The 27,206-nt window shown below is 44.2% G+C and overlaps 1 protein-coding gene across 3 annotated transcripts; it reads right to left on the reverse strand.

Annotated features, from left to right (window-relative positions):
• On the reverse strand, positions 1–26,953 carry LOC146711941 (uncharacterized). Of its 3 annotated transcripts, XM_085454991.1 has the most exons (23): positions 26,476–26,953; positions 23,057–23,134; positions 22,908–22,973; positions 22,380–22,531; positions 21,494–21,578; positions 20,563–20,734; positions 17,345–17,531; positions 16,340–16,433; positions 11,682–11,780; positions 10,278–10,334; positions 10,109–10,177; positions 9,930–10,019; positions 9,741–9,850; positions 9,052–9,547; positions 8,849–8,887; positions 8,671–8,763; positions 6,516–8,552; positions 6,283–6,430; positions 6,079–6,196; positions 5,203–5,362; positions 4,564–4,665; positions 832–918; positions 1–466 (listed from the first exon to the last, which is right to left on the reverse strand). In XM_085454991.1, exons 1-23 carry the CDS (start codon positions 26,602–26,604, stop codon positions 326–328), a joined length of 4,809 nt encoding a protein of 1,602 aa, XP_085311117.1. In that variant the 5' UTR covers positions 26,605–26,953; the 3' UTR covers positions 1–325. The 3 variants fall into 3 exon arrangements, with proteins under 3 accessions (XP_085311117.1, XP_085311119.1, XP_085311118.1); XM_085454993.1 differs by lacking the exon at positions 11,682–11,780; XM_085454992.1 differs by lacking the exon at positions 8,849–8,887.
• Positions 26,954–27,206: the final 253 nt, after the last annotated feature.

Raw genomic sequence — 27,206 nt, forward strand, 5'->3', positions numbered from 1 at the left:
CTGGTTCAATGAGACAAATTCATTTAATAAAAATAATAGTTTTACAATAAAAACACTGCAGTGTTAAAGCCTGAATACAAATATAAATTACAGTGCAGCTGTATCAGCCAGAAAAGGAGTTTAATTTAAAATATTTTCCTAAAATGACAAACAACAAAACAAATATTTTACAGTTTTTTATATGGTAATATTCAGCAAATACAAACACATCACAGATTCAGTGTCAGAAAGGTTAAAGCAGTAAAAACATCTTTATCTCTATACAAATCTGAAGTAAACTGTGGGGCGAGGTGGCATATAATGAGGAAATAAAACTGACAAGTCGTCACGGCGACGTCCGTCCCAGCGCCTGATGAGCCAGCCTCAGGTTTTCTCTCAGCTCGTCTGCCTCTCGCTCCGCTTTTGCCCGAACGATGCTCAGCTCCGTGTACATGTCCTTGTACTTCTTTGTCGCGTTCCTCTTGTCCTGTCACACCAAAAAAACAAAACAAAATCTGGTTTATTTAGCCGTTTCGTCCACTCGATTCGATCGGCTCCAGGCACAGATCACCCTCAGTCCTAATTAACACACTCGAACCCTGCAAGTAAGTCACCTGTACACAGATCGTGACTACAGCTAATGTTTGGAAGCCCCGCGCTGGTAGAAGCAACATCATCTGCTTATTTAGTCTGATAGTATGAGCTGTTCAGGCTCAAGCACTCCTTCAGTTCTCAAAATCAAACACTGAGGTTTAAAAACAGATGAAACTCTGCAGCACGGACTGGTTAACTAGCAGATTACAATATTATTAGTAATATTTGTATTATTAGTGCAGCTGCTGTGAAACTGACCCTTTGAGCCGACTGCAGCTCGTCCTTCAGAGACGTGATCTCCTGCTTCAGACACTGGACCTCAGACTCCTTCACTCGCAGCGTGATCTGAAATGAAATGTGTTTTTAACCTTTGAGTCGGCTCACGAGCACATTTACATAGTTTACATATTGTACGTGTGAGCCAATCATGAAAAACCATCATTCTTTATGTGGAATCACCAGAGTGGGTGTAATTTCAGTTTTTACTGCAGTTTGTGTTGATGGAGCCAGAGGGTATCACATGCCGAAAGTTGACACCAGCTCCAGAGTAGCTTTGCATGACTCACAATTAGGGTTGCAAAATTCCCGGAATTTTCAAAGATGGAATCTTTCCATGGGAATTAACGGGAATTAACGGGAATTTATGGGAATAAACGGGAATTAACGGGAATTTATGGGAATAAAGTGGGAATTTTCAAAATTGAAGGTTGGCTCTTCTTAGGGAACTTAAATATAGTTGAGGAAAGTATATTTTAGCATAATATTGACAAAAACAAACAAATGCAATTCAAATACACTTGAATATCCATGCCATTCCTTAATCACATGTACAGAGCACAAGCTTGCTGCATGGCTATTGAGACCACCTACTGGCACTGTGCATGCCTCCATCACATGTACACATGGACCACACTTTTGAGCCTGAAGGACAAAGAGTATTAAAGGCACACATTTGAGCCTGTGGACTTAACAAGTGAGGTAAGTTTTGATGATATTATGGGAAAATATATTCATTAAATGTTTAAATTGTGAATATCACATAAAATGTATTAATCTGGTAGATAGCAATCTGATAAGATGCTAAATAAAATGCTAGCATCTGATAAGATGCTAAATAAAATGCTAGCATCTGTTAGATGCTAAATAAAATGCTAGCATCTGTTAGATGCTAAATAAAATGCTAGCATCTGTTAGATGCTAAATAAGCCATAGCTAGTATAACATAAAGAAGATGCTAGCTTCCTCATTTGGTTGTTTTGTTTTGAAGATCATTCCAGTTGTTTAGCTAGCCTTACTATTTATATCTGTTTATTATCATATTGCAATTGTATTATTACGATCTCTTGCATTGCATTAGCATTTTTACAAGCTCTTGTTTTATTTTACAGAAAAATGCCACGTGCGCTATCTGATGTGTGGAGACATTTTACACCAGCTAATGTACAAGGGAAATCTGTATATATGTGTAAGTATTGTGATAAGACGTACGTGAAGAATGCCACAAAAATGCAGCAGCACATTGCAAAGTGCAAAAAAATTCCTCAAGGCCCAACACATGCAGCAGCCAGGAATTCCACTCAAGGGGAAAATGAATCTGTTTCAGCTGTATCAGAGTCAGATACCCACTCATCAGCTCCTGGTCCCTCTGGCATCAGAGGATTCTTTGATTTTATGGATGACACTAGCCAGAAAAACGCAGATGAGTGTTTCGCTCGTGCAATCTATGCAACTGGCTCACCCCTGATTCTGACATCCAATGTGTACTGGAAGAGATTTTTGAATGTTCTCCGACCAGCATACATTCCCCCAACCAGACATGCATTGTCTACTCATCTACTGGATGAAGAGTTCAGTCGAGTTCAAGCAAAGGTGAAACAGACCATTGACCAAGCTGACTGTATTTCAGTCATCTCTGATGGATGGTCCAATATCAGGGGACAAGGAATTATTAACTACATAATCACCACTCCTCAGCCTGTGTTCTACAAGAGTGTAGACACAAAGGAAAACAGACACACAGGCCAATACATTGCAGATGAGCTAAAAGTGATCATCAATGACCTTGGACCAGATAAGGTTTTTGCACTGGTCACTGACAATGCAGCCAACATGAAGGTTGCCTGGGCACATGTGGAGGAGACCTACCCTCATATAACTACTATTGGCTGTGCAGCCCATACACTAAACCTTCTCCTAAAAGACATAATGGCACTAAAAACAATGGACACTCTGAATAAGAGAGTGAAGCAAGTTCTGAAATATGTTAAAGGCAAACAAGTAACTTCCGCTACATTTCTGTCAAAGCAAAAGGAAAAGAACAAGAGTACTACACTGAAGCTTCCCAGCATAACGCGATGGGGTGGTGTTGTTATCATGTTTGACAGCCTTCTGGAGGGAAAGGAGTCTCTGCAAGAGATGGCCATATCCCAGTCTGTAGGCATCGACAGTGACATCAAGAAGGTCATCTTGGATGATGTGTTCTGGGAAAGAGTATCTAGCAGTCAGAAAATCCTCAAACCTATTGCAGCAGCAATAGCGAAGATAGAGGGGGATGGTGCCATCTTGTCAGATGTCCAGTGCCTTTTTGCAGAACTCAAAGAAGAAATCCAGACAATTCTGCCCACTTCCCTACTACTGAAAGCAGAGGAAACGGCTGTGGTCAAGTCATTGGAACAGCGGAGGGAGTTCTGCATGAAGCCAGTGCATGCAGCAGCATACATGCTGGACCCCAAATATGACAAGGGCATACTTTCCGGGGAAGAGATCAACGGTGCCTATGCGGTCATTACAGCCATGTCTGACCACCTGGGTCTCGATAAAGGCAAAGTTCTAGGCAGTTTGGCAAAGTATCGAACAAAGCAAGGCCTTTGGAAAGGGGATGGAATATGGCAGTCATGCCAGCACATATCTGCAGCCACCTGGTGGAAGGGACTATGTGAATCTGAGGCCCTTGCACCTGTAGCCTCCATCCTCCTCCAAATCCCACCATCATCAGCCGCCTCCGAGCGCAACTGGTCACTGTTTGGGAACACCCACACAAAGGTTCGCAACAGGCTCACAAATGTGAGAGTGGAAAAGCTGGTCGGCATTCGGGCAAACCTACGGCTCTTTGAGCCTGACACAGAGCCATCCTCAACAAAGCTGGAAAGTGACACTGAAGAGGAAGACTCAGAGTTGGATGCTGAGGAAGTGGACATGTTGTTGGATGATGATGAGGTCCAGGAAGAGTCTATTGACTGAGCAAAAATGAGAAAAGAGGATTGCTTGAAGGAAGATTTGAATGTTTAATGGGACGTTTTGGAGGATAAGTGGCATTTTTCATTTAACCTTTTGAATGGGACTTTGTGGAGATTTTTGGACAGGGGGCATTTTTGAATGAGCGGGGTTAGGGGATGGTAATATTGAACTCAACATTTCTGTTTTTATTCATCCATGAAACAAGTTATTGAAACGTGTTCTATTCTACTGTACTTACAAATAAATCTGTTTAAATATCTGTTGAAAACATTTTGCATGGAGGTTTTCTTATGATTTCTGTTTATATTTATGCTTGGAAATAATATATTCCCAGTTAGTTCTCCTAAATTCCCATTAATTTCCATAATTCCCATTATTTCCATGGACAGTTTCCAATATGGAATATTTCCAAAATTCCCAAGCTTAACTTACCATGGAAATTTACCGGAAACTTTTCGGAAATTTACCGGAAATTTTCCGCCCCTTTGCAACCCTACTCACAATTCAAAATAATCCTTATTTTTCTGATCCTGGGCCTTGGTGCAGCCTCAGGTTCATCCTCTCCCTGAGCTCCTCTTTCTTTTAAAGCCACCCACCTTTATGCAAGCCTTCTTTTGATTGGCTGCCCCTCTATTTGGACAGCAAAATAGAGGGTGGGACTTCTTCATACTCGGTCCTTTTTAATAACTTTGAATGCTGGAAATAAAGCTGTGGCTAAAATCCTCTCGATGACCATGCAGTAGCCGAACTCACCTCCATCTCGTACACGTCCATCCCCTGACTGAGCGGCAGAGCGTCCTGTTTGGCGAGCGTGCACAGTCTGGTGATCTCTGCTGCCAGGTGGCCGCTCAGCTCCTGAACAAGTAAAAGTGAAAAACAGGAGAAACGATCAAGCTGCTTCACCTCTGACCTCAAAAACACTTTTTTAAAAGTATTTGGAGACATGTTTAAACCCCCACAGCGACAGTCGAGCTCACACCTCTGGTCTCACTGGAGTCTGTGAATATCTTTCGCCTGTTTTTTGACTCCTGCAGCTTTTATTCACAGTGAACAACAGCTCAGCTTTTTAATGTGCGTGCAAAAGATTGTAAAGCCACAAACACTCAAACAATGAATGATTTCTGACATGATCCAAGTACAAAAGTCCATGAATCTACTTAGGAACAGTAAAAACACTGAATTATCCTGATTAGTGTTTCACCAAAGTGTAAACAAAGGCTGCATAAATGGACCTAAACAGAGAACAATCGTCATGTGGAGATTTTTACAATGGCGGCCGCAGACTTAGACGCTAAATCAGAAAGCTGCAGAGGAAAATGAGAGTGATCTGAACTGTCTTTAAATTTCAGGATGTCAGAAGAAGCCGTTAACGGCCTTCATTGTGCGTCTCACCTGGTTTCTGGTCCTCAGGTCCTGGTTTTCCTGCTGGCACTGGCACAGGGCCTTCCTCTCGGCATCCAGAGCCTGGACCAGATGTCCGTTCTCCAGACACTTCAGAGAAAACTGCTGCGATAAAACCTCAAGCTCCCGCTGGCAGGAGGCCAGCTCCTCACTGCAAAGACACACACTGAGAGTCACAACCTATCCGTATTTTCTCTGTTCAGCTCTCCTGTCGGCACACCGAGGTGTTCCCAAACCAGCTGATAGACTCGATCTGTACTGGGCCTGCACCGGGTCCCAAACCCCTCACTGGCATCCTGATCACATGCCTGAAACACCTCAGCTGGCTCCTTTTGATGCAGAGGAGCAGACAAAGGTGCCAATTCTCATCACTGCTGCTTCCCACTCAACTGCAGCGGTTATGACAGGGTGCTGGTTCCCAGTCTGGATCCAGTTTCACTCATTTCCATCAGAAAATAGACTGATTTAGAAACCTGCTGGGAGTATGAGAGCCTGCTGTGATTTACATGTTCTATGTTATGTACGAGCACCTCCTACCTGCCTTCACAGAGGGCAGGTAGGATTTTTTCGGGCTCTGATTGTTGAAAAAAAATATCATGGGATTTAAAACATTTGCCAGCCAGTTCAGTTCAGGCTCTGCACCAGCACCGTGTTGGTGGGGAAAAGGTTTCCTGTGGATTCTGGCACAGAGCTGTGAGCTGCAGGTGCTTTTGTTCTCCCTGTAAAAAACATCTTTGACCACCAGAATCAACAGTCTGCTCTTTGTCCTGACGCCGGCCTGCGGTGATGATTTTTCCAGAATGACATTTTAGTTTAACTCCAGTGTTTCCCTCCTGTCTTGTAAAACCTGCTGGGATGCTCACGTACCTGTGCTGCCTGTGGACTTCCTCCAGGTTTGAGAGCCCATTGCTGTTCTCGAACTCACATCTCCTCTGCACCTCCCTTTGCAGCTCCAGGCGGTGAGCGTTTTTGATGGCTTCGATCGCTGAGAGGAAGAGGAGGAAGTCTGAATATTTGAAACTGAATCGATTTTGGGCAACACCTCATCTCTTACTGGGCGCTTTCCCTCACCTGTTGCAGTAGCAGCACTCTCCTCCTCTAATAGTCTGTCCCTGTCCACCAGGAGGCGCTCCACTTCCTGTTTGTGTCGACGCTGCAGCCCCTCAACCACCTTCAGGTGAGATTCCTCCATGCAGGCGAGTCCACGCTCGCAGGTGACCTGCAGGCACAGCGGACGCTCACACAGGTCACACACAAAGCTCGTGACAGGAAGTCAAACAAAAGTGGATGAAAGCGGCACCTACCTTCAGCTTCTCCGTCTCTTTCTCGTGCTGTAGCTGCACCAAAGTCATTTTGTCCTCGGAGACCGTCAGCTGCTCCTCCAGCTCCTCCACCTTTCTTCTCAGAGCTGAAATCAGCTCCACGTTTCCATCTGGTTCATCGCTCTCCTCTAAGCTTTCATCTGAGACCTTCTGTGGGATTTCCATCTCACCTATCAATTCCTCCTCCTCTTCTTCACTCTCCTCTGCGCCCTGAAGCTCCGCGTCCTGGAGGTAAATCTCATCAGTCTGGCAGCCTGCGTTCATCTTCGATGTGCGTCGTTGTTCAAGGTTTGACAGTTTTGCTTTGAGGTCCTCGTTCTCCTCCCGGAGTTTGGCGCATTTTGAGCAGTTGGCGTATTTAGCCCAAAGCCTGCACAATCGATGGCGGTAAAGTGCTTCGGTTGCCGCCGAGTAAATGAACGACGCTATCCAAGGATGATCTGAAGAGTGAAACTCATACAGTCTGTCTGCTGTCGGCTGGAGTTCCTCGTGCACGGCGGCGGCGCTGAGGGAGGCGGCGAGCTGGTCCAGCATAGACATTTTAATCTGTGTGACGGCTTTGAAACGCTCAAAGTCACTCAAGTCACTCATGCCGCTCTCCTCCTCCGTCTTCGTGGTTTCCAATGCTATATCGTTAGCCTCGCCCTCGCGTCTGCCCTCTCTGCCTTCCTGCGCCGCCTGCTCGGTCTGAAGCAGACGGTGGCCTATGAGCAGCATTCGTGTCTCCAGCACCATCTGTTCTGCCGCCTCGCCGACCCGCACATCTGCGGGCTCGATCAGCTTGGACGGATCCTCCTTCAGTTTCTTCAGCAGCAAACTCCAAAAAGCCTCCTCCCACTCCAGCTGGCTCACCACAGCAGGACTCCTCTCCCCCTCCTCCACCTTCGCCTCACCTCCTTCCAACGTGTCGATCGCCTCTAAAAGTCTCCCCAAAGCGCTCAGCCTTGCGACCATCCCCTCGATCACCTTCTGGGTCTTTTCCTCGGCAGAAACACTTCTGTCTCCTTTCAGCCTCTCCTTCTCTAACTCCTCATTCAGCCTCCTGATGTCAGCCTCCGCCTCCGCCGCTCGTTGGCAGGAAAGTTTCTCCGCTTCCTGCAGCTCCCTGCAGTTCAGCTCTGATTGGTCGAGCTGTCTCTCCAGCTCTGTCAGCTTGGCCTCGGTCGCTTCGAAACACCGCAGCAGGTATCCCTCCGGTTTCTCGTCCCTCTTCTTGTTTTCATCCTCTCCTACCGGGTCGCTCAGCTGCAGTAGCACCTCCGTCTCCCTCAGGGTCTCCTCCAGGGAGCTGATCAGCGTCTGGGCCTCCTGGAGCTCCTGGTTCTTCAAGTTCAGCTCCATCTCCAGATCTTCCACCCTGGTCTTCCCTTGCTGCTCCACCTCAGGGAGGTCACGGGGCTCTGAGTACCTGCTGCTGAGCTCCGCCTTCAGCCTTTCGATCTCGCGGTCTGCCTCCGTCAGCTGGTTCAGCATCTCCTGGTTGCGCTGGTTCAGAGCCTCGTTCTGGCTCGTGAGCAGCTCCACCTCCAGGGAAAGCTTCTCCAGGGTCACCTGATCAGGAGTCACCTGCTTCAGCTGGGACTCGTCTCCCTCTGCGGACTCATGGGCCCACGAGCTGAACTTATCCGCCTGTGTCTCTGAGACAGGAAACAGCTGACGGGCGTCTGCGTGCAGCTGGTCCTGGAGGTCGGCTGTCCTGTCATCGAAGCTCATTCCCTCACTCTGAGAGTGTTGGCTGTCTGATGCAGGTGACAGTAAAGGTGAGGCCGCTGTCTCAGATAATAAATCCTCCAGTTCTTGCAGCTCGCCCCCTGTATCGCAGAGCCAGATGCTGGGCAGCTGTGGTGTTGGTGAAGGTGTTTCCTGGCCGAACTGCTCCATCATGTTCTGTCTCATGACGTTCTGCTGCTGCAGGAGCTCTCTGTACGCCTCCTTTAGGCTCTTCGTCGGGTCTTTGAGTGGCTTTTCTTTCATATCTGATGGGTAAAAATCAGCTTCAGGACTGACGGGAGAATCCAGCTGGAAAAAAAAAAAGGTCATAAAACTACAGAAACCCGACTGAAACAATCAAAGTCAGTCAAACACAACAAACATCAAACACCAAAGAGTGTCTGAGATAAAAGCTGCTTTCTCACACCTGCTGATGTTGAAATCTTTCTGTGCTGAGCTGAGCTTCCAGTTCCAGTCGTCGATGCTCCGACTCCTCCAACTGAACCTTCAGATCTTCCACCTCCAATAACACAAAGTACACAAAGAGTTAATCTACACAGCCTCACACACCCTCCATCAGGTGAGCCTTACTTTTCATTTTATACCTGTATCGAAAAGAAACAGACGAACTGATTGTATTTTCCCTGTGAGCAAACACAAAAGAATCAACTGTGTCAATTAAAGATATACTTGCAATAATATCTGCATAATTACCTGTTTTTATGGTTTAACTTACACATCAACAGACTCTGAGACAACTTATCATTTATTTCTGGTCATGCTTCTTTAAAACTGAAAGTCCACTCACTGCCTTCCTGTAGCTCTGCAGCACCTTCTCCATCTCCTCTGCATCTCTCCCGTCAGAAAACAGCGGGACCGTCCTCTCCAGTCTGAACATTGTCTTCTCCACCTGCTTCCAGCACTCCTCCATCTCCTCCTCCATTCTCTGCTGCGATTTCGGACTCAGCGCTCGGACGCTGCCGTCCTTTTCTAGCAGAGAGAAGCCCAGCATCTTCTCATACCTCCTCCTCCTCTCCTCGCGCCGCTTCCTTCGCTCCAGGTCACCCAGCTCCAGCGAGCAGGGGGATTTCTGTAGATCGGCGTCCACCGCCGGCTCGCTCTCAGGCTTGAATTCAGCCCAGTCGAAGGTCTTGTAGCAGCCTTCGCGCCGTCTTTCCGTCACGCTGCTGGCTTTGGGGTGAGGCTCGCTCTCCGAGGAGACGTCGGCCGAGGGAGAGTCCTGAGTCACGTCTGGTTTGGGGAGGACCTCAGGTGGGCTGCAGGGAATGTGCTGGCCAGGTAAACTGAGAACAGGATGATTTAAAATTTAAAAAGAATAATCAATCATTTTTATTATCATTTAAGTGCTTTTAGTACGTCAACATTTTATTTTAGCTTCACCTTATCTTTCATCTACTTTTATCTCATCTTTAAATCACCTGTAAACACTTTAAACTGCACAACCTGCACAAAACCTGTTTGATTTGATTTGATCACCTGGCCACATCAGGGGCGTTGGCCGGATGGACGTTCTTCATCAGCGCCTGGATCCAGTTCTTTCGTATCCCCGCGGTCATCGCCGAAAGCGTGAAGACGCCCTTCGGAGTCTGCGACATAAAAACATGTGACTAACCTCCATCTTTAGAGCAGAACATGAAGTGATGACATGCAGAAGCGAAGACTTACGTGGATCTGAAAGCCGTAGTTTCTTTGCACCTGGTACTCAGACACATTGTAACACTTCATTAGGTTGATCTCTCCTTCCAGATCTGAGGCCTGTGAGGAGACGAAAGAAAACGTGGTGAAGATCTGGAAATGCACAAAAACTGTTTATATTCTACTTTATGAAGCCGGGTTTAAAGTACCTCCTCGGCCGTCGAGTCCTTGTAGTATCTCAGACTGTCAGTCGACAACACAAACCAATATTTCTTCCACTAGAGGGAAGCAAAGCACATTTCACACAGGCTGGTAAGATCCTTTAAATCATCACCACAACCTGAAACAGCCAGATTTGGATTACTTTAAAATGTTTACCTGGTCATTTTCATCCAGTTTGACCATCCAGCCTTTCTTGAAGTTTAACAAGTCTGGCTGTACAGAAGATAAAAAATACAAAGTTTGAATAAAACACACAGAAAAGAGAAGAGCTGAGACTGTTTGTTGCTTCCATCATTTTTGACCAGTAGTTTACTTATGTGATCAATTTTAATACTAGACAAAGACAAACCGAGTAAATACAAAATGCAGTTTTTAAATGATTTGAAAAGCTGACTTCACACTCGGCCACACTGTCAGACCGGCTGGATCAAGAAGTCACTTAAATAAACCTGTCTGACAAAAAGCAGCTGCGATCTCTAGAAACAAAGTCACTGACATCTATCAGTCTCAAAGGGATACAAAGCCATGTCTGGGACTCCAGTGAACCACGGTGAGAGACAAAACTTGGAACAGCGGTGAACGTTCCCAGGATTGGCCGGCCTATCAAAATTATTCCAAGAGACAAAAGCATCCAGAACAACATTTAAAGGACTGCAGGTCTCACGTGGCTCAGTTAAGGTCAGAGTTCATTATTCAACATTCAGAAAGAAACTGGGCAGAAATAGCATCCATGGGAGAGTTGAAAGGAGGAAACCACTGCTGACCAAAAAGAAACAAAGGTTTGTTTTTCTTTTGCCCAAAAACGTCTGGACGACCCCCAAGACTTTTGGGAAAAATTCTGTGGACTAACGAGTTGAGTTGACTGCCGTTACGTCTGGCGTAAAGCTAACACAACATTCAGCACCAACAGCCAAACATGGTGGTGGTAGTGTGATGGTCTGGGGCTGTTTTGCTCCTTCAGGACCTGGATGACTTGCCCATCGTGCTCAAAAAACAAAAACAAAATGAAGGTTTTGGAGTTTCGTAAGACTGAGATGTTTTTTTTACCACAAACACTTGGTTGCACGGCTTGCCAAAAGTGGCACATTTGGGTGGCAGTTACTTCTACAGACAGGCCCAGGTAGGTTTAGATCGATTTTTAGTACTGTAGTATTTCCATTTGCAAAACTGAGGGCTGGGTAGGAGGGGGGAACTCCACACCATCTCATGTTTGAATCAGATATCAGTCTGAGCCTGACTGATCTGTAGGACTGTGTTTATTATGCCACAGGTCAGCAGAGTAGAGTTTCAGCAGTTGGAGGCATGTCACACCTGCTCCACCGACAGCTTCTCTCTGTGTGTTTGCAAACGTTTTTGGTCAAAGCGAGTTTAAACGTGCCTGAAAAGGTCAGAACAGACGACGCTTCCCCTGATGTTTCCTTACAGGTAAGAGGAGGGTCTCTACCTCAGCTTTCTGCTGGGATCAGATCAATAATCAGTATCAGGTATGAGTAAAAAGTTGTGCTTAGAGTCACTTCTGGAAACTTCGAGGCTCAAACTGCCCTCGGATCAGTGGCTCACCGTCATGGCCGTGTCTGATGTCCTGTGGTCCAGAGACCTGGCTCTTCTCTGGGGAGGGGGGGCAATGAGAGAGGACGAATCTCCACACGACTGAAGTTTCTACAGAAGGAAAAAAAAAGAAGCCCAAATTAAACTTATAAGAACTTCCCTCACAGGAAGGCTTTCACTGATGAGAAGACGTGACGCGTTTCCTCAATCAGGACGGAGGCTGTTTGCATGTGCTGCCTGCATTCCACCAACCAGAGTAACCGATAGTCTGGACGCTTGGCACAGACGTCAGCTGTGAGGATTAGGCCCGCCGCGGAGCACCACGGGGAGCCCGGCGGGCTTTTCTCCACTGCCTGTTAAACTCTCACTCGCTGAAGCGGGTCTGACCGTGGAATGCATGAAAAAGGTTTTAGAGGATAAATAATCCCCGGGACTCTGCAGCTTTAGTCTTACTTTTCAAAATGATGCTCCAAAACTCAGAGTGAGATTGCCGCACGCCTGTTATGATCAGATTTCATGCCGGCTCTAACAGCACGTATCAGACTCTGGATTACACGCATTAAGTGAAACAAGGGTCCCCTTTTTTTGTTTACTTGAGCCTCCGCTGTTCAAAAGATTCATTCTTCTTCCTTATATAACCACTTTAAAGGGGAAAAATGTCCAGTTTAATCACAACAAAACATTCTTTGTGGTTTTTTTCCTGGCATTTATATTGAAAAGTATCCAAAGCCCCGACACACGGAGGAGCGCGGCGCTCTGACTGCAGACAGAGCCGCTCCTCTGTTCCCTGAAGGCCTCCCAAAACCGAGGGGGAGGAAGTGAGGAAGAAGAAGAAGAGGCTGACTCGAGAATCTCCAGACAGGCTCTTTTGACCTTCTCATGACTAGAAAAACAAACGCACCCAAAGACACATAAATGAACGCGTGGGCCTAAATATTCTGCTGCTGCTGTATTTAAAAAGTAAATCCTCTGGAAAAGGAGAGTGTGTTTAATCAAAGATTAACCGCGGCCACTGAGACGACCATCTGTGATTTAACAATGTTTCTGCAGCAGCTCCGGCTGCTGAAAACAACGATTTACTGTGAAAGGAGAGAACAAACTAAAATAAAGAGCTGAAGGAAGCAGACTAATGTAATGCACTCACGCTGTTTACTCACTGTACACGACCAATTTAAAAAAGATCACCAGCTAATCCAACGTGTACATCTTTGAGCTGCAAGAGGAAGTCGGAGTACCTGGAGAGAGCCCAAACAGGCCTCGGGGGAACACGTGAACTTCACACAGAAGTTCTCAAACTTGAGTGTCCATGCCACCTCCCCACCGGCCCAGCGGGGTGACAAACAAACCCATCAGTCTTTTACAGCTGAGGGGAAAAGAAACTTGCCTGGAGACGGCAGTCTGAGATCTGACTGTCCGTTATAAAATCCATTCATCCGTTTTTTTTACTGGTTCAGAGACACCTGTCCCAGGTGGGGTAGACCTCAGTCGGTTGGGGGGTGGGGTGGCAGTGAACCCGCTTAGAAATGTGAAGCCATGTGTGACCATTTTGGATGTGAGGATGGAGAGGAAAGTTGTCAGCTAAACTTTATGTGTACAATGCACAAACACAGACTTCTTGCAGAGTCAGCACACAAAGCGAGCCATGTTATGAGTCATAAATAAATTTAGAGGCACCAACAACACAATGACAGTTGACTTGAATTAGCAGACACCAGTGAGCTCCAGTGCCGGTGTAACTCACTGGGTAAAGCAGGGATCTCATGTGCCGTAAGGCTAATGCCTCAGGTGGACATGAGAGGAGGGCCAGCTTTTGGCTGAAGGTTGCTGCTCGGTCGATGGTCCCTCTGTGAAACAGCGAGTTAATCTCATGTGTGCTGCACAACACGCTGCCCACAGGCCTCTCCTGCTTCGTTTAATGGACTCTCCTTTAAATCTGCTTTTCTGGCTCATCAGGAGGAATCTGAACTACTAAACCCTCCTTTCAGAAACAGAAAATCCTGAAAACATTTCTGGATATTTACTACAGTGAGCCCAGTTTAACAGGTGATCTCGCTTTAAGTATCATCCGTGGGAATGTTTGTGTTTTGCCGTCACACAGACTCCTGCTGGGGTTTGCTCACCTCCTTAATCACCGGGGTCTAGCCCTGACACACTGACTAGCATTCACAAACAGATGTGCGCTTGGAAACCGGGAGGCGCTCATTCCTCCGAGTTTATCAGTAAATACATGACATCACGTGTTTCTTCAGCCCGTCAGCAGAACTTCAAGAGAATCGCGAAGAATCCCCGAGCGCCTCGGGTCCTCACATTTAATTGGTTTATTCCGAATCCCTGGAAAATAAAGAGGAACGGCGTCTGAACTGCTTCAGGGCATCAAAACCAGTTCTGCTCACAGTGAATCACCAGCCTCCCTCCCACCTGCCGACACATGTGCTCGCTCATGTGAAGAAAGTCATGCCCGGACACGGCCCGAACGGCTCGTCCACGCGTTTCACGCCACGCTCTCATCACCGGCTTAGACCGAATGAGCGCTCTGAAGACCTGAACGGGTCCTCGGGTTGTTTACACCCACACTGACAGACTGAAGCAAACAGCCTCAGACTGTAATTTGGGAGATTTCCTAACTCTCCGTCTAACTCTGGGCAGCGTTTGATCAGGTCGGACCTTCGGCCTCAGAGTGACGTCTTTCATGGATAACACCTGGCTGCTGCCTGAGTCATGTTCAAACCAGTCCAACCTCGCGGCCCGTCCCGGTGCAGCCTGAGCACAGCTGGATACGACGGCTGGTCTGAATCACGGCAAACCCACGCTAGGATTAATCATTACCTGTTCACGGTTAGCCAACGACCACAGGCAGGAAGCGGGTTTTTAATTGTTGGATGCCGGCGTTGAAGGACTTAAAATTTTATTTTCTCAATCACGTTTTTATTATAAGCTCTGCGCTCCTGCACAGCCTCACCACAATAAACGATTTCACTGAGAATTTTTCTCATCTTGTTGTTTATTGTTTGCTCTGGGCTCTTTTCTCACCGGGTTAAAAATAGGCCTCTTTTGTAATAATGTGAAACCAACCTCCCAGTTACACATTACATAACAACACTGTCTCTGTGTTTGTTCTTGTCTTTAGTTTTCTAATTTTTGGATGTTTCCGTCTGTCTGTGCCGTCACCAGTTCACAGCGCTCTCTGTCTGTATACTGAATATTACAGTGGCCGGCGGTCAGTACGGCTGCCCGCTCATGGCAAAAACATCATTTATTTACCAAAATTATTAAAGAACACCATCTTTTTTGTTTTTAAAGGGGCATTCCTTTAACTTTAAACATGATTCAAATGAAAAACATTCGTTTGAATTGTTAAAAAGAAAATGTGGGTTATTAAGCAGAGACCAGAGCCCAGCGGTGTTTTACAGATGAGCTGAATATGAAGCCTTCTCACACCTCACAGGAAGAAGGTTGTGGGTTTGAATCCAGTGGCTGGTTGGCTATGTGGTTTTTTTTGTGTCCACACAGGACTATGAGTGTTTCACTCTCTTACTCCTGTGATACTGACGACCTGTTCAGGTCTTCCTTCTCCAATAATAACTGGATAGACCAGGTTCTAAATATCGTCGCCCAGTTTGACAACAAAGAAAGAAAACCTCACTCAGATATTTTAACTGAATCTTTCTCTTTGCCTCCCAAAGCCAGCCAAGTTCCGCAGGAAGGCCACGAGATAAATACGTCCCATTGTCTATTAAGAAACTTGACGGTTAAACTAGTTTTAAAGAATGAGCTGTGTTTGTAAACCAGGGTTGTTATGATGCTAGATTTTCAATATCAGGAAAACCCTTGAAGTGTGATGCCATTTTCACTTCCACAGGTGAAAAGCATGGTATAAAATTAAGAGACAAATGTATTACAAACATATTAAATAACATCAATGATGACACTATCTTTAAACTGTAAACCAAACACCCCACAGGCACAGTCAGCACGGTGGTGGGGGGATGACGATTTGGGCATCTTGCAGCCTCTGAGTTGATGATGAGCTTCTCTTTATAATCAGTCAGATGTGACTCAGCAGCAAATCTACAGCAGACTGGCTGAAAAGGAAAAGAACGGAGGAGCTGCAGTGTCCCGGTCAAAGTCCAGACCTCACTCTGACTGAAATGTTGTGGTGGGAAGAAGAACAAAATGCCTCCACAGCGATGTTAAAGACTGTTATTTGAAGTTAGACCTGCTAAAGGTGACTGTACAAGCTACTGAACACTGGGATGTACTTTGTTTGTCTCAGGACTTGAGTTTTTTCCAGAGTCCTGGGAAAACTTTCTTTTTCTCATGGCTGCATAATATTGAGTACTGTTTCATAAATGCATGAACATGCAGAAACCTGCAGAAACTGAACGACACGCCCCATTAATCACTGACTTTAAAGAGGGCTTCTCACAGAAAACCTGAAACATGCTGGAAGGATTTCACTCTCCAATAAAAATATTTTCTATTAGAATTTAGAGGATATTTGAAAAAACTTTATGAAACTCAGCACGCTTGAAGATGAAGATGGGGTAAAAGAAGCTGGACGTCGCAGATTTTTGGGCTCACAGTTTCAGACACTCACACTGACCACTCATTTAAAGAGAAAGGAAAACAGATGCAGGTTCTGTGTCACAGAAGCAGTTTTTACATCTCACCTCTCGTTTGTTGGTACGAGTCTCGCTCCTGCCCGTCCTCAACATGAATGCTCCCGTTTCCTGCTCTTTCCTGGTGGCCTCCGATCTGTTTTTGCTGGAAAACAGGAAGAGCTGATTAGATTCTCCTTCCACTCAGGTACAAGGACCTTAACGGGATCCTATACTAGTCTGTGGATGCTCTCCTGCTCACATTCATCCTCCGGGATTTCAAAAGGTCAAAAATGGCATTTTTCTATTAAATCGAGTCACCAAACAGAAGAACTATAAACCCAGACTTGTGGTATTCATATAGATAAGGACACATGAGGCTGTGTCACCTTTAAAGTAAACCTGGATGAACCTGAAATGAACTGAGTGTTTCTTCTTGTCATGTCCAGCACACTGTGGGGGCTTTTTATAAGAGGCCGGTTTCTTTAACTCCTTTCTGAATGTGAGGATTTGGTGGGTTCAGACACTTCCGTGCCCTCAAACTGAGGTTCGTTCCCTGACTGGCAGGCAGACTGTCAGTGTTGAGGTCCTGAGAAACAATGCCGAGGATATCTAATTACACCAGCGTTTTGGAATTTCTGACCTTATTTGGGGGGGAGGGATAAGGATTTTGTGTTTTCGTTTCCCAAAAAGGCAACAAGAGCGAAGAGCTGACATGATTTCTCCTCACGTCACCCGTTCGCATGCTGCTGGGGCACAAACTGGGAGGGTTTCTCTTGGCTAAATATAAAAATGCAGCAGTCAGATCTCTAATGGAGGGGTAGAGCGTGAGGCTTTGATCTGCCGTTTAGCGGTGTGTGATGCCTGTTCGGCTTTATGCTGGGGGAGGCATTGGATGTCCTTTGTGCTAATTGCTTGCACATTTCTCTGCCAGTGCACTTTAAATGGTTCTGATGAGTTACCCACAGATTACACACAAACATAAATAAGAAAAGAAAAAGCTGCTTGCTCCAAAACACGAAGATTTATGTAATCATAAGATGTTTAAAATGAGCAGGAAGCAGCTTCGCTTCTAACCTCCCGTCCTGCCTCTGGTTCTTGTTGTTTGCTGATGTTTGGATGTTGTTGGGTTCAGTCAGCCGATTGTTTCTGCCGGTGTCGGAGCTTTCAGAGGCCGCCAAGTCTGAAGACCCGACCGAGCCGCCGAAGCCGGCTGAGGTCAGAGAGCCCCTGGGGTCCAGGCACAGGTAGGAGGAGGCGTTGCCTGGAGATAAAACCAACACAAAAAAGTTTCAGACTGTTAGATCATCAGAGAGCAGGAACATCAAACCACAGCTTGGTTTAAGTCCACGAAATTAGGCGTCCCTTTGCCATAAAACCTCAGCCAAGCTTTATTCACAAACCACAAATCATTTCACTCATCCCAACCTTCTCCCGCCGGCTTTTAAGGAAACACCAACACATCAGTGTTTTACCTCATTCAGCACCATTTAAAATAACAAAAATCAAGCTGATGCTTTATATTCAGACTTTTATCAGCTTGTCATCACTGCATCAGTTCAACAGTGCGATAAGCCATAAATCACAGGGTGAAAGGAAAATCACTGCCCCTTAAAATCAGCAGATTTTCACTCTACAGTAACTGTGTAGTGTACCTTCACACTACACAAACAGTCTGAGTTACAGGCCCTCAAATACACAAATCTGTCACTTTCTTCTCTTTAACTTTTTCAGCTGCTTTCGACTTCCTACAGTTTCTGCTACACATTCAACCCACTTCCACCCCAGCTCCACCTTTTCTTGCAGTTTCTGTAATAATTTGTGTCACATAGGCAGCTCTGCATATGGAAATAACCTTCCTTTGGCTGCGTCTGAATGAAATTATTTCTTTCTTTTTTTCGCGACGAGCAAATGAATTAAGCAGAAAGTTAAATCCGATCATTCTGTGTCTATTTTTAATGACTTTAAAGCAGCTTCTCTTGGGAAAAACACGCAGAAAAAGTCATGCAGATGGTTCAGGTGTTTTCGCTTCCTCCCCATTGTGGAGAGGATAATCCCACATTTAGAGTTAATGCTGTAAAGTTGCTATGGTAGCATCAACAGAGAAGTACTCTGTTTACTGTATGACAGCCTATTAATCATTTTGTTTTGGCTGCTACGATACAAAGAGACCGTTAACACTGACAACACTGTGAAAGCGCAAAAATAAAAGCAAAGCCCGACTAAAGAAGCAGAAAAGACAGATTTCAAAGATTTCCCGTCGAGTTTAAGTCAGTAAATTTTCTCTAATGTGCAGGTCTTAATTTAAGTATTCGACTTAGGAAGCTTTGTGGGGATATATGTTACTCATGCAGTGTTGGAAGGGTTATCAGGCCCTTTGTAAAGATCCATAATTCGACAGTGAGAAAGAGTCACGGGTGGAAAATATTCAAGACACTTTGCAGTTTTTCCCAGGAGTGGACGTCCCAGCAAATTCACCCCAAGGTCAGGTAATACTCAGGGAAACTGTAAAAGACCCAAGAGCTCCATCTCAGACTCTGCAGGCCTCTGTCAGCATGTTAAAGGTTAAAGTTCATAACAGTCCAACTAGAAAACGACTGGACAGGTGCGGCGTGTTTGGAAGTGTTGCCAGGAGAAAACCGCGGCAGCATGGTTTAGTTGGCAAAGCTGCATCGACTTCTAGAACAACGTGCCGTGGACAAGCGAGGCCAATGTGGAGATGTTTGGCCACGGGACCTGGGCCCCTTGCAGTCACTGACTCAATCACGAACTCCTGTGTAAACCAAAGTATTCTAAAGTCAAGCGTGAGGCGTTCTGTATGGCAGCTAAAGCTTGGAGCAAATGAAACAGGACAATGATCCTCAGCACAGCAGCAAATCTCCAACCTGACTGAAGAGCTAAAGAGCTGTGCATAAATTAAGGACTGCAAACTTCCATAAACTGAAGCCACACTGCAAACAAGACTGGACCAAAGTTCACGTTTTCTGCCGATACTGATAAAGTCGTACAGAAAACGATTGTTTTGTTGCTGGTAAAGGTGGTTCTACAGGCCGCCAAAAAACCAGGCGCACTTTTTTCACAGGACTGCACATTCACCAAACGTTTAAACATTTTATTAAAGACAAAAGAAAATCCACTCTGTAAAAAACTAAAAAAAACTTTGACATGTCAACAATATGAAACAACAAGTCTGAACTCGGGTTTATCGGATTTCTGTTTGCCTAGTCTGGAAACAAAGAAAGCATCAGCATGTACTGATTAGTGTACTTCTTGAACATTTATTGACAGGCAAAACAATCGAGCCACAAGCCGTCATCATCATAACTGATATCTGTTCAGTGCAAAGGTAGAAGACTCCCTTTTAAGCTGATTTAAGAATAAGTGGATCCATTGTGATTTTACGGTTGCCGCTAACCCTTATTTGTAGCAATAAGTCTGCCGACTATTTATTTAATTATTCCCTGAACCTGCACAACTAACGGTCAAGTTTTACGATCTTTTATTTTTGTCTAAAAATGGTTGAGAGCATCTGTAGAGCCATTTAAAAAGTATTTGTTTCTGAAAACGCAGAGCTTTTAAACTGGAAGGTCAAAGAATCAACTGACTGAAATCTCAGCTGATGTGTTTGTTTCAGTAAACATTAGAAATCTCCAAATGTTGAAAACATAATGAAATGGGATAAATGTGCAAAAGAAATTAAAAAACTGGATGAGTTCCCCAGAGGAGAGCCTGTTAAGCAGGGGAATCCTGACAGAGGGAGCTTTGTGTTTAGCCTCCATCTCTCTAATGAAGCAGCCTGTAGTCAGAGTCAGCAGGAGTTAATCCAGAACTTCATTATGGGACCTTTCCAGACTATGCAACAAGCCTGATGCCAGATGGGCACTCGTGTCCATTTTGTCGCAGCCTGAAGCTCCAGCAGGGAAAAATACCTGCCCTGTGCCGAACATCAAGCCCATTAGGACTTGTTTAAGAGGCCTTGGAGGGCTCATGTCTGCCGTTTGGCTTTTATGATGCCTGAAGGTCAGAGGCTCAGGATTTCCTGCACATCTCTCCAAGTAACTCCACTTCCTGTTAAAACAGAAACTCATCCAGCCCGTTCCCCCGACTGCCCGCGAGTGAGCGCTCAGCCGGTACGCCTGGTTAGAGGAGGGTTAAACGAAACGGACAAATAAAAATCTGCGAGTGTGCGAACATCTGCAGGACGTTAGGATGGTGCGAGAGGACAGGAAACGGCTGTGATTGGCTGATAGACATGAAAGCCTGTGTGTGTGTTTGTATGGTTTCCTCCGCTGCACCTGCAGGGGTCCGCTCAGGGCCCAGATGCTCGGTGTCCGTGACAGTCCAGATGGGAGTCACATCTGGCCCCCCGTCCCGCTGGTCTTCCTGCCACTGGCCGGGCTCTGGGCGGTCCCTCCCCGAGGATGGAAAACTCGGATCGGTTGCTACCATTTTTGCTGGACTGGGCTCCTGAAGTTTGTTAGAGAGACAAAGAAAATTCACACTTTTAACATTAAATTAATACAGGTACAATAATGTGGCTGTAAATTAACAGTTCATTCATGTTTGAAAACAGATTCTGTACAATAACAGACACTTTAAACATTCTCATATGCTTCATTCTGCTCTAAACACTAATTTTTTAGACACTGTTTTCTACTCTTGTCACTGTGTCTCTGTGATGTCATGGAGGGGGGATATGCCTAATTTCTGACCACAGATCCACAAACTACCTGCTGTTTAGGAGGGGCAGCCAATCGGAGGAAAGCTGGCTTAAACGGGGAGGAGCTAAAACACATTATTTCAGAGTATTTTCAAACAGAGGATGAACTGAGGGGCTGCACTGAGGCTAAGAGTCAGATAAATAAGGATTATTTTGATCTGTGAATCATGCAAAGCTGGTTTACTGTTACATATTTTAGAAAGTCACCATGAACTCCTCTGATTTCACTCAGAGTTCTCTAAACTCTTTTCTTCTGTCTTCATTTGGAAATGAAGTTGAAACTTTCAAAGGCATCAGAAAGTTTCTTCCTTGGTGTTTCTTTCAGGTTTTCACTGAGGAAGTATCGTCTAAACGTCTCCTGACAGGTGATTATTTACTGGCACATTTGTGGTTTTCATCTTAATAAGACCAGTCTTGATTCTTTGGTATAAACTTGTCTGAAATAAGTCTCATAATCAGCATGCGTGAACACAAAAACTGGACACTTTAACACATGAGCACAATACCTGGTTGGCCACAGGCTCAACTTTGCGTTTCTTCTTCTGATTCTGTTTGTGAGTTCGCAGATAAACTGCCAGCTGCTCACTCCACCTGGAGACAAAACATGACACAATGCCATCAGGACGCCTCTAAATGTAATTCTTTTCAAAATAAAAGCCTCCAAGTAGGTATAGAAAGCTACCAGGATGACAAGAGGTATGTGAGAGTTTCTAAATGTGAAGCCCTATTTAGATCAGAGTTGTCACGCTCATTTGATCTTGAGGAATGAAACTGAGCTTTCTCTCATTGTAATAAAGTTTAACTACACATTTCATCTTAATATAATAATAAGCAGAGTAATTTCAAAAATCTATTTCAGTTTTTGTACATGATAAAAAATCCTTTTGCAGTAAATGAAAGAAATATGTCAGCATGTCTCTTGACTTAAATTGTCAAAAAAACAAACCTACTGATAAAAATGGAAAAAACAGTAACTTATTAAATGTATGAAAAAGCCGTTAAATGTCCGGGTGGCCTTCCATAGCCATCCAGGGGGCCAGACTGTAGATTTTACTGGGATGATTTTGGTCCCTGAGTCTTATGTTTGACATAAAACAAGACCTGAGTTAGACGAATTTATCAAAATGCACTTATATGTCCAGTTTTCAAAAAAAAGACTGTAGTTAGATACAGGAAGCAATGAAGATGCTTCAAGGCTGTCAGAATTTCAGAATAAAGGCCCTTAGTTAGTCATAGTAAATTACCGCTGGCCTTTAACATGCCAACTTTTCAAAATAAAGGCTTTTTTTTTCAACTTATGTTTTCAAGAAAGCTTCTCCCTTTTTGCTCATTTGTGCCCACACATGTCAGCAATCTCTTTTTTTAACGCTACTCTGAGGTTTTTATACCGACCCATTAATGATGTCTTTATTGTCACCACGGATGAATACTTCCTGCTCTGGGGTGACGATGCAGAGGGCGTTCTTCTGGCCCGTCCTGGGCTCTGCATCGAAGATGTCTGTGCACACGTTCACGTTCACCGTCCCCTGTGGCAAAGTGCTGGGCTGCAGGAGAATCAGAACATCCAAATTATTCCTCCAGGGGTCAAAGAGCAAGTTAAGACGTCATGTTTACTAAAACTTCAGATTATAGCCGCTAAACAGAAAGCAGTTTGTGGTGTGAAGTGTGGAATGAAAGGGAACGGGATTTAAGGGGATGACAGAGAAACAGAGAGGGGGGATGTGTGCATTAAAGGACGGGCTAAGCCCACATCATCTGCTGTGGTTGTGTGCACAACATCTGGCTTAAAGATGCCTTCTGGATCCCAACAAAACATACAGTAGATGCAGATGCATGCACAGGCTGGGGCTTACTGTACACTCCGTGTTATGTTTTATGTTTGCATTTGTTTGTAATTTTAGTATCTGTGCTGTTTCTCACCAGCTCATCCAGAGCGAAGCTCAGGCTGCCGTCCTCGTACAGGATAAAGAAGCGCCGCTGCCATCTCTGACGATGAAGGACAGGAAACTAAAATCACCACAGGATCACACTAATGCCACACTCGTGTGTTTTTTAAAAAGTTGACCTACCCTTGACCTCTGCATCGGGTTGTTAAAATCTGTCCCCTCTGGAGCCAAACACAGCCAGCCTGCATAGATGGGTTTGGCCTGGAAGGGCACAGGACAGTGATGTCATATATTAGTCAGTGTTTTGAACTGTGTGGATTTGATGCCTGTTGTTATTGTTGTGGGATTTGAACCTGTAGTCTGACAACAGAAACATGTACAAACCTGCCAAAAACACCTTCTGTTACGTCGTGGATCTGTGGGCTCTTTGTTTTTCCTCTTTCAATATTCACATGTTTGTTTGTTTGTTTTTTAATTTAGAAATATAAAGCGTCTCAGCAGGTTTAAACTTTTTTTCTGAGTGACAGTACATCAGTGATCCAGCACTTTGTAGAACCACCTTTAGCAGCAATAACCTGATGCATGGGTAGCCACAAAACTATATCACAATATTTCAAGAAAATGTGTAATAATGATATTTATGAACATTGAAGAAAACACTGGCAGCGCTCAGTAGTACCCCTCAGCCTCCTGATAGATACACCTATGGGATTAATTTGAAACTCCTACGTCGCTTCGTTCTTGAGTTATCACATTCAGAAACTTGGGTTTCCACTTTACCCACCTGCCCGCCCTGCCGGCAGCGTGGCGGCAATATCAGCCTTTTACATCTGACAGATAAAAAGTACCTAACAGTGTTTTATCGGAGACTGCAGCTCACAGGCAGCAGAGCAAAACAAAGGGCATTTTCAGTCCATGTTCTCTGATGAGACAGAATAACTCATTCAGCAGTACTGTAGTGCAATAACAGTGCCACAGCATAAGTCAGATGTAAGCACATAAATAGCCTGGGATGTGTTTCCCCTGGTAATTTTCAGTAAAAGTACAGAATAACTTATTCAGACTTTAGTTTAAATTTACAAAAACAACCTTGTAACTCTTCAGGAGCTGCACAAAACCCTCATAACAAAACAGAATCACACATATCTCAGACTTGCATGGTTGTGGGGGACGTCTGGCCCACTCGTCTTTACGATGTCACTTCAGTTCATTAAGGTTTGCAGCACTGCTTTACGTTCAGCTGTCTGCAGGTCCGACCACAGAGTCTCAGTCAGTTTGAGGTCTGGACTTTGAGTTATTCCACCACCTTGAGTCTTTTCTTTATCAGCTGGTGTGTTTTGGATTATTCTCCTGCTCAATCACCCAGATTGCCTCACATCTGACTCTAGAACACGTTGGTATGAGGAGTTCACAGTCTACTGAATGAACACAAGGTGCCCGAATCTTCATCCTTCCACCACTGTGCTGACAGTTGGTATGAGGCATTGATATGTTGATATGATAAGTCTGGTTGCGTGCATTGTGGTCAAACATCTCCTCTTTACTCTCATCAGTCTAAAAACATTGTTCCAGAAAGCTTTGCAAACATAAGCCCTACAGATATTTTCATTTATCCTGGACCTCTTCCAAACCATCCACACTTGTTCAGTCTCTTTCTAATTTTACACTCATAAACTTGAACATTTATCCTGCTAGCTGAGGCCTGTAGAGACTGAGACTGAGTTCTTGGGTCTGAGCATTGATCAGTAGCACCTGGGTGGTGTTTGCCCTCTAAGTGAGGTTGTACTTAGTTTTCACTTTTAACTCATGCCATGCTTTACACATTCGCCTAACAAGCAAAAGATCCCTGGTTTTGATTCCATGGGGAGACACAAATCCCCTTAGGATTCAGTCAGGAAGGACATCTGGCCAAAAGAAAAAAAATCTGCTGTATCAAACATGGTGAGCTACCCGCTGTGGTGACCCGAAAGTATTAAATAAACATATTTATATTCTTTGTGCTTCCTCCTGTCTCAGACACTTGGGTTCTTTTGTTTTCAAAGTCATTTTAAACATTAAAACGCTGGGGAAAAGTGCCACAATTACAGCAAAACAAGGTGGTTTTCTCTGAGCCTGCAACGTCACTGGAAAACCGTGTGTGGTGTTTGCAGGTTTGATGAACGGTGTTGAAATTACAGGGCACGGCAAAAGCAGGCGGGAGGGGGGACACAAAGTGATGGCATATTTGAACAATGTGAGGCATGTAGGAAGCTGTCACTATCACCTCCTTACATCACCTCGCCTTCATAAGCGTGTTTTCAGTCCTGACATGTTTTGCTCAGCACTAAGTACACAGGGCTGAAGCACGCCTGGTAAAAAGATGATGTAATTTATTTTTTCCTCAGGCTTTTGTTTGACAGATTGATGCATTTAAAAAATTTACAAGTAACAGAAAACCAATGAATTCCCAGTCGTTCCTTCATAAACAGAATTAAATCTTTTATTCCATTAGATTTGCTTAGTAACTATTTATAAGTACTGATCCCAAAATACAAAGCAACAACCCTAACAGCACACCTTTAACTGGAATAACAGTTAACAGAATTAACAGTAAACACTATCTATGCATTGATGCATCAGTCTTAATCACATCATGTAATTTAATCAGAGTTCATTTACATATTCGGGTTTCCAAAGACTGCTACTCTGCAGAACAATGGGATAAGGGACTGCAGGGAGGTTAGTGTAGTGGGGCTGGGTGGTGAAATCACAGAATTAGTCATGACTTTTAATCTATTCTGGGTGCAGAGTTTCAATTTTTGTTTCTCCCTTGTCCTAGGAAACTCATTACCCAGCCATATTTTTGCATAGCTGTGGAAGCATTTTTCACATAATAAAACAAACCCCGATCCCTTACCACCTACCTTAGTTATTCATTTGGACACAGCTCCTAACATTGATGAAATGGTTTAAAAATGAACTAAAAACTTAAAGTCAACATTTCTTTTTAAGTTTTTTACATTTGTAATATTTTAGGCTATATAAAATTATACCATATAATCTAAAAGTAAAGAAATATTTTAAAAAAATCATGTTTAAATAAATAAATAAATAAATAAATAAATAAATAAATAAATAAAGAGAATATGTTACATAGTAAATCTAGAAATCCATTAATTAAAAACGTAATAAAAAATAAACCGTTGGTTTGGTAAAATAAAGATTAAATAACTTTAAAAGTCTGATTTTTATGCCGAAGACCACGGAAAATAAGTTTTATTTATAGTTTATAGTTTTATGTGGACCTTGTGGACCTTTCGACTTGAAGGGAGGCTGATGTGGGACTTTTATATATTCTGGGAGACATGGGACACTTTGAATATATAGACTTCCTGACAAGAACATTTCAGAGATAAAATAAAACAAAATATGACCTTTTCTGATTCTTTTACTGATCAACCAAAATGAAATCTTAAAGTTAGCATCTTCATATTTAATATTTGCATGTTTTTAGACTAAAGCTGGCGGTTTAATGATAACATTTTTTATCCAGAAAGCTCACTAATCCAAACAAAAGTGGCTAAACGTTATGACAGGAGCACCTGAGGTGATCGTGAACTCACCTGCTCCAGGTCGTGGTCGTTGAGCAGATGGAGCTCGCGCGACTTGAAGCAGTTCTGACATTTGCTCTTATTAAAAATATTCGCCTGGAACTTGCTGCAGGGAGTCGCCGCCGCCTTTTCCCCGGACATGTTTCGGTGAGCGCCGCTTCTCCTCCGCGGGGACAGATCCAGACACGGCCCGCTCTCCTCCTCCTCTTCTCGTCTCCCAGTTTAGTAAAGCGGTTTCTCCTCGAACAACATCTGTCACACTGAGCCGCGCGCTCCTGTCGTCATGGCCTCTGACGTGATACCGCCACTCCGCTTCCGATCGAAACCTTCAAAATAAAGCTGGTTTTTAACGGTTTGTTTTAGCTTTAAGATAAAACACACTGCTAAAAAAAAAACACATACAGCTATTACACATCCATTAAACCGTAATGTTTTATAAAAAAAAAGAGAAAGGTAGAGTTTACAGCGTCATCTACTTCTCTCACAGCGGCTTAAGTAAGACCTGCACTCAACTTCCGGCTTACACCTACAAAGTAAAATCGATTATTAATGGAGTTTCCTTCCTTAATTCTTAATTTTTACAGAAATGAATATTAATTAACTAATAATGATTGATTAATAATTAATTATGTTTAAAACAACATATATTTGAGCAAAGTTGAGGATAAAGTTTGAAAAAAACAAAGCGGCGAAATCACCTCATCTTCCGGTCACACCTACAAAATAAAACTCATTATTATAGT

This window comes from Copadichromis virginalis, linkage group LG4, assembly GCF_057382275.1.
Source record: "Copadichromis virginalis isolate Kocher_CV1m ecotype Utaka linkage group LG4, C_Virginalis_male_GT1.1, whole genome shotgun sequence".
NCBI classification, from domain to species: Eukaryota; Metazoa; Chordata; class Actinopteri; order Cichliformes; family Cichlidae; genus Copadichromis; species Copadichromis virginalis.

Excerpts from the sequence above, each read along its gene's own strand:
- LOC146711941 (XM_085454991.1), bottom strand. The coding sequence starts at position 26,604 with ATGTCCGGGGAAAAGGCGGCGGCGACTCCCTGCAGCAAGTTCCAGGCG. Across the intron at positions 21,579-22,379 it reads AATAAAGACATCATTAATGG|GTGGAGTGAGCAGCTGGCAG; the intron begins GTCGGTATAAAA and ends TTTTGTCTCCAG. Across the intron at positions 20,735-21,493 it reads TTGAGCCTGTGGCCAACCAG|GAGCCCAGTCCAGCAAAAAT; the intron begins GTATTGTGCTCA and ends AACAAACTTCAG.